Source organism: Girardinichthys multiradiatus, chromosome 11, assembly GCF_021462225.1.
Source record: "Girardinichthys multiradiatus isolate DD_20200921_A chromosome 11, DD_fGirMul_XY1, whole genome shotgun sequence".
In the NCBI taxonomy this organism is placed as follows: domain Eukaryota; kingdom Metazoa; phylum Chordata; class Actinopteri; order Cyprinodontiformes; family Goodeidae; genus Girardinichthys; species Girardinichthys multiradiatus.
Genome location: NC_061804.1, coordinates 902,501 through 909,668, shown reverse-complemented (window position 1 = coordinate 909,668; position 7,168 = coordinate 902,501). Strand labels below are relative to the sequence as shown.

At 40.2% G+C, this 7,168-nt stretch overlaps 1 protein-coding gene across 2 annotated transcripts in view; it reads right to left on the bottom strand.

Moving 5' to 3' along the window:
• Positions 1 to 4,325: 4,325 nt before the first annotated feature.
• The window catches only part of rbmx2 (RNA binding motif protein X-linked 2), a 4,275-nt gene continuing 1,432 nt past the window's right edge, over positions 4,326 to 7,168 (bottom strand). For both annotated transcript variants that reach the window (XM_047378723.1, XM_047378724.1), the window contains exons 2-6: positions 6,613 to 6,728; positions 5,857 to 5,908; positions 5,643 to 5,772; positions 5,283 to 5,466; positions 4,326 to 5,197 (exon numbers count right to left, since the gene is read on the bottom strand). In XM_047378723.1, coding sequence (XP_047234679.1) covers positions 4,608 to 5,197; positions 5,283 to 5,466; positions 5,643 to 5,772; positions 5,857 to 5,908; positions 6,613 to 6,728 — 1,072 coding nt within the window. In that variant the 3' untranslated portion in view covers positions 4,326 to 4,607. The remainder of the gene's footprint in view (positions 5,198 to 5,282; positions 5,467 to 5,642; positions 5,773 to 5,856; positions 5,909 to 6,612; positions 6,729 to 7,168) is intronic.

The following is a 7,168-nucleotide window of genomic DNA, read 5'->3' as shown; positions in this document are numbered from 1 at the left end:
TTTAGCCCCACTAAATCCATGATCAGCCTACCTTTTATCAAAACCTATAATATAAGTGTCCTTTACACCATAACATTGTTTATGTAGAAAATAACTCAGTTATTTTTAAGGAGTAATATTTGTATCATATAATCAAACTGGTATTTAAATGGTTTAGGTCCAGATAACTGTTCAGTAGCACTGACACTGATTTAACTCAAAAAAGCAGAATAAATATTAGTCATCACTGTTTTTAAGCAGTTTTTGGATGTTTGTGTCCCTAATGACTCGGGAATATAACATTTTTAATCAGATGCTGAACAAGGCTGTTAGCAAAGCTACAAATATACCAGAAACATGGAATCGTGTCATAATTTCAAGTTGAAATCTGCAATTTCTTTAAGCTAAACAGCGAGCATGCCATGCTAACAATCATCACGAAGTTTTAATGATTACATGTAAAGTTTCATGATGTCATGAACAGCATCATCTTTATTCACATAACCGGATCTTATGTTATTTCTGTTTTCTTTAACGGGAGCTAAATGTAGCTAATGTTTACATCTGTTAGCCCTCCGACCTGGAAATCCAATATGGCTGCTATGCATTTAAAACGGGATAACTACAGAAATAAACTGCTCTAGTTGTACAGCTTTATTAAAGATGTTAGAGAACATAGAGCCCAAACTGATGCTAACATCATTAGCTTAGACAATAATCAGAATACATCGGAACTTTTCCCATGGTTAAGCTGCTGTGACTTCGTTCCCAGATCCAAATACTGACTTCCTGTTCATTTAAAATGAATGACAGTTCCTGTTTCTTTAAGCCCGCCCACACTAAGACACGCTTTGTTCTGATTGGCCAGTTTGGCCAGCCGCATATAGGTGTAGATCACTGGTTGTCAGTAAGACCGTGCCCGCTGTCTGACGCGGGTTCGAATCCCGGTTATGGCAGAAATTGAAACGTAGTTTTTATACAATAAATATGTCTTATTTTTAGATAGACATTGAAAGAATATCATTAAATAAATACTTACTCTTTGATCCAATGTTTTGAAAGTTTTAGCATTGAATTAGAATCAAATCAGATTCTATCTTTTATGGCATGTTTGGATTACAATGAATTGAATTTGGACAGGATATCTAATGGCCCTATTTTATTTTTTTTTATAATGTACCTTTGTTGTAAATTAGTGCTAAGTTAAAAAATAAAATTAAAGTCTATAATATATATAAAGCATTAAGAATAAATCTTTTGATGAATCATATACATGTGCACAATATTTTACTTAAATGAGAAAACAGCTATAAGAAAATAGTTTGGTTTCAGTTCAATTATGTTTATTTAAAAGGTCACAGTAAGAAATACAAATCACAGCAACTTGTACTGCAGGTTTTAAAATACTTTTTTATAGTAAAAGGTAATAACAATGTTCTATATAGAAATACACAGGAAAAAAGTAAAGCATGTAAAGAACACGGTGTTATGTAAAGGGCTGAATATTTACAGTATGTACATGGAACATAGAGTAATGGCTGTCTGATCAGCTAGCCATTACTTGTCCGTTTCCACGGCCCATCTCCTCTTCTCAGCCTCATAAAAAGAAGTCTGACAGAACTCTGCTCATCTCATTTCCCTGGTCATCTCCTCCGCCTGGTACAGAGAAAAAACCTTGGCAGGACAATAAATATATTTTCCTGCCACACCAGGAAAACCTGTGTGGATGTGTGGACTGTTTGGTCCTTGTTTGAGAGGCCTGTGGCAGAATCTGCACAGCCGCCCAGTGAGATGTTCCTCCTTAGCCTGTCTTGTTTCTCATTCCTTCCTAACCTGCTTTGACGCTGTGGAGCTTCAAGCTCTCTCCTGAAAAACAGAGTGCAGGCAAAATCAACAAATGGCATTCTTGGATTTGCCAGGCCCTCTGCTGCATAGGTCTGATAGACTTTAGTGGAACAGTAAAAGTATTTCACGTCTCCTGATTGATAAAAAAAAATGAATACTGGATCCATCCCCCCGGAAACGTGACTTTGTCTGGCCACAAGGCAAACAGTTCCTTGTTCTTTTTTTTGCAGGTGGTTGTTGCTAATCCTGCTGCTTTTGAACAACGTCTTTGACAATTTTCTCAATTTCTGATACTGTCAAAGGGGCATCCAGTGGTTTATTGCTGGGCGGGTTAACAGTGGCAGGTGGAATAATTGCCACAGGAACATCTACAGTCTCACTTCCTACTGTGAGGTGATGCCACAGCTGTTGGGTCTCCAAAAGCTTCTCTGTACTGGTGTTTAGTGATGAGCTGGTGTTTGTCATCTTAGCCAGGTGCTTCACATAGCGAGATATATGCTGTTTAGTGGTAGGGTGCAGGAGGCTGTTTGGATCCCTGGATGCAGCCTGAACTACAGCAGCATAATCTACATCAACTTTGGCAAGAAAGTCTTTTTGCCCATGATGCTTTGCCATGAGTTGGTCAATAGCATCCCTCATTTGCTGTGTCCACCTAGAATGGTCCAGGACATACAGCAGACCACCAGCCTTGATAGGACCTGTGCGAGCAGCACGTGGAGAGGGTGCAAAAGGCAGTGCTGGTACAACTGGAACATCTGATTGAGAGAAAGAAAACAAAGTAGTAGGAAATTCACTATTTTCCATTTGAGTGTATCAACCTCTTAAACATAGAAAGATGAAAAGTGAAGTGACTTACCTTTCTTTGGGCAGGGTTGGACTGTCATCTGTCTGCTGAGAGCGCATGCACAAGCAATGTGACCCTGAAATGAGTAATTAAGTTGGTTCATGATAAGTATTTAAATACTATTAAATTATTTAACATGTGTCAGATCTAATAAAAAGCAAACACAAAGCTTACCTGAGCTAAGAGCTCTATCTTCACCTCCTCAGGTAGGTCAGTGGCTGTCACACAGGGAGGGGTTTGCTCAGAGTGGTGAGGCTCTGGGATTTTCTGTGACCTATGCTTATTCCACTCCAGTCACAGGAGGACAACTGGGCTCCAAATGCTGCAGTCCAAACCTTTCTCCCGAAACTGACATGAATTTTCCAAGGGAAGATCAGCTTCCTTTTCATTGTAAAAAGTGAAAAAAGACCAATGTATATTATGTTTTTAAAATATATAAATGATCTACTACAGGAACGACAATACACTGCATCCACACTTATAAACTCGCTGACTGCTTTCCGTTTTGAAACGGAAGAAACAGCGCCCCCAAAATTACGCGAGTGGCCAAAACGTGTATTGCATCCGTAGTGTAAAGAACTACCATAGGAAATGAATGGGAAAAATTAAGAGTTAAACTCAGTGAAAAGGCCCCTACAAACAAATATATTAGGATTTTTGTGCCGATAATGACTTTCAGTAATGAGGTTCTTACAGAAGAATTCAATTCAGTTTATTTATATAACTTCAATTCACAACATGTCGTCTCAAGGTTCTTCACAACAGTCAGGTTCATACATTCCTATTAATCAGATTCAGTTATTTATTCAAATTGGATAAAAAGTTTTTCTATCTAAGGAAACCCAGCAGATTGCATCCAGTCAGCATTCACTCCTCCTGGATGAGCTGATACATTTTTCTCTAGAGAATAACAAGCTTTTAGCTGCAGCTGAGATAACCCCAGTCCTGCTTGGACCTCCGTATCTCAGCCATTCTTTCCATCAGAACCATCATTCAAAACAGAAACAGGTCACAGAAAGTTGGACTTTACTTCAGTTATCATTTCTATCCCTTTTCTCCCCAATCACAATTAATACCAAATGTTTGAGGATTTCTTAAAGATTTTCCCTTAGACTGTTCAGGTTCTGACCTGGTGAAATATTCAGAACTTTTTGGATTTAAGCTCTTTTAATAGCCACAGTTTAATCTCCACGTCCAGTTTCTCCATCCAATTGTGTTTCTGTCTCCTTCCAGCCTGTGTATCTTCCACCAATCACAGCCCACAGTGCAGAGAAACACGCCCACACTCGCATTCACTCCCAGGTTTCAACTCTGGATGGTTTTGTAGGAACTGGACCTGAAGGTTCTGTTTAACCTGTCAGAATGCCTACAGAAAACACTGCAGATACAGATAAAGGAGCATGTGGGACCACCAGAAGGTTCTGATGCTCACGGGTCAAGAATTCATCCAATATGACTTTTGAATTTTAGACAGCGCCCTGTTTGAGGCTTGAATTCTTGTCTGTGTTTCTGTCTGATGAACTGAGTGCTGCATCCCCTGCATCCCAGAAAAGAAGGGAATCACCATACCAACCAATGACTCAGCATCTTCTAGCCGCTTCTTTTTCCTGAACTTTAAAACGTTCTTCTGAAATGTTCTCATCATCAAACATAAATGTTTCAGCTGACATTTTTATTTATTTTAATAGTAAACTCATTCTGCTCACACTGCTGCAGTTTCTGATCACTGCCCCCTTGGTTGCTCAACACCATGCAATTACAGCTACGACCAGCAGGGGGCACTAATGAACCTTTTTACAGTTTACAGCCAGGAAGTGACTTTTTACAGAAAAACAAGAACAGATTGTGGAAAAATGTTTGAAGTTAGAACTAAACCAAGCTTTCAGCTCATGTTCAGCTTCATCCCTGCTTCAGGCTTTACAGTCAGATAATCCACTCTTCATCTTCGATCTGTCTCTCGTCTCCTGTTGTCTCCGTCTCGTCTTCTGCCATCGTCTCGCTCTTTCTCCCTTCGACTTTCATCTCGATCTGTCTCTCTCCATCTGTTGTCTCCGTCAGTGTCTCTCCTGTCTTCCTTTCTTCTACCATCACCTCGATCAGTGTCTCTTCTTCTGTCCTTGTCTTGGTCTGTCTCCTTTTTCCTGTTTGAGTCACTCCCCCTGTCATCTCTTTTTCTATCATCGCCTTTGTCTGTGTCTTTTCTTTTGTCCCTGTTGTTTCTCTCGGTCTCTCTTTCCCTGTCGTCTCCGTCTCTCCTCCTTTCATCCCCCTTCTCACTGTTTCTCATCTTGTCTTCTTCTCTGTCTCTTCCTCTCCATCTCTCCTCTTCCTGACCTCCCCCTCTCTTTGTCGCCTTCTGTCCGTTCTGCGGACCAGTGGCGTGGTTGTACTTGTCGTAGGCGGCGTCCTGTTTCTCCTCTTTGATGGCTGCAGGAGGATGATGAGGAGACGACTCAGCTGAGGAAGAAGTTCTACTCTTTTTTTTCCTCTCCTTCTTCTCTTTCTTCTTTTTCTTCTTCTCTTTCTTATCTGAGACAGAAAACAGTAGAAGAAGAAATTAAATTCAGTCTGGTATTGGATCAGGTGGTTTTCTGACATCAGGAAGTGACTTCACCTTTCTTGGCCTTCTTTACAGGTATGACAAACTGCTCTGGTTCCTCTGAGTGGGAAGCAGCAGCAGAATCTTTAGGAGCACAGCCCTCTTCTCTGAGATATTTGGTCACATCGTCAATGTCCTCGTGGTCTTTGGGAGGACGGTAGTCCTTAACATGATCCACACGGATAGTCCGACCTTTAATCTGAAATCAGAAAGGCATCAATAATCAGTTCGTTTATCAGGTCTCCTCCCTCTGTGGTTGGAGAATCTGCTTCATCATCTGTTTGACGAATTAAAGGGAAAAAAAACTACAGCATGTCTGCAGTTCCAGCTCCTAGCCAGTAGGGGGCAGTGTAATCTATCTGTCAGCTTTCTGACCTTGATGCCGTTGAAGTTGTCCACTGCCAGGATGGTGCTCCTCTGATCCTCATAGCAGACGAAGCAGAAACCTTTGGACTTCCCGGTCTTCTTGTCTCGCACTAGGTTGATGTTGACGATCTCACCGTACCTGACGGGATTGTAAAATGTAGCTCGATGTTTGACGTTCTCAGCAACTCCTCTGAGCTGAATGAACGAATCTGAAGAGACTTACTGGGAGAAGACGCAGATCAGGTCACCTTCAGTCAGCTCGTATGGAAACCCTCCTGCAGAAACCCAACAAACATTCAGACACTTTCTCTGAGACCGGTTGTTGGTCCCAAAGGTGGAAAATGCTGCAGGATTTAGTGATGAAGAGAAACGTTCAGCTTTAGTCTGAGAAAAGCTGACGAATCTGTTTCTAATGTTGTGGATGATGTTTTTAGCTCCTGTAATGTTTTACTCTCTCCTCATTTCATTTTAATCCCTGAGGAAAATACCAAACCTTTCAAATCTGTGAAATAATTTCCTCTCTGTGCCTCTCAGGTTTAAACTGGGACCAGTTATTCTTATTGTTGGGAGAAACATCAAACCACCAAAATCAAAACTAATGACAAACATTTACAAACAGCTGCAAACATTATTTCTATTTTCATGTCTAATTTGAAAGATTTTCCTCTCTGTCGTCAACATGTATTCTCTATGAAACAAAAAGTACTTTTTCTTTTTAATTATTTCTGTATTAAATGCTCATTATTTTTCCCCTGATATTCTTTTTTTAATTTTTAAATACTATATTTAGAAATGAATCCTGAAAACATGAATTATGCAACATTTCACATAACAATGAACTGAAAGTATGTATTTAATTCAATGGTCTTGACATCGATTTGCATATTTGTCACCTTGTTGAGGCATTTCTGTAATTATTTAGGATTTGTGGCACCCTCAGGCTTCCATAGAACATGATGGTGTTTTGTGAAGGCCTCACCAACAAAGATCCAGGCGCTGTCCTTGTACTCGCTGTGCCAGGAAACAGCCTCTTTGATGCCGAGGTCGGCCTCTCGCTCGTTCAGCTCATTGATCAGCTTCACCTTCGTCAGCGGACTGAAGACACACAGAACAATCTTGATCACTGATTTCTGAGCTGTGACTCAACACAAGCCACTAACATTAGATAATGATAAAACTAGATTTATTCAAAGCAGTTGAGGAATTTGGTTAAACTTGGGGGAAATTAGAACAAATCTGACAGTTTCATTTTGAGCAGTTAATATCAAGTTTATTTCTGTAACAAATCCGTAGTTCAAATGTTTCCCCTTAGCTCATCTCAGAAAGCTGCTGTTTTACATCCGTAATCTTTGTTAGATGAGTTGTTTGCAAATGTTAACCAGGTCTAATTGGACTAAATACTGTTCCAGCGAAGAACAACTTCGGTCAAGCCCACCTGGGGCCGAGCTCCCCTGCGGGTTAAGATCTGTTATATATAACTAAGTGTAATGTGTTCTTATGTTCATAATAGTGTGGAATTAGTCTGAACCTGTAGC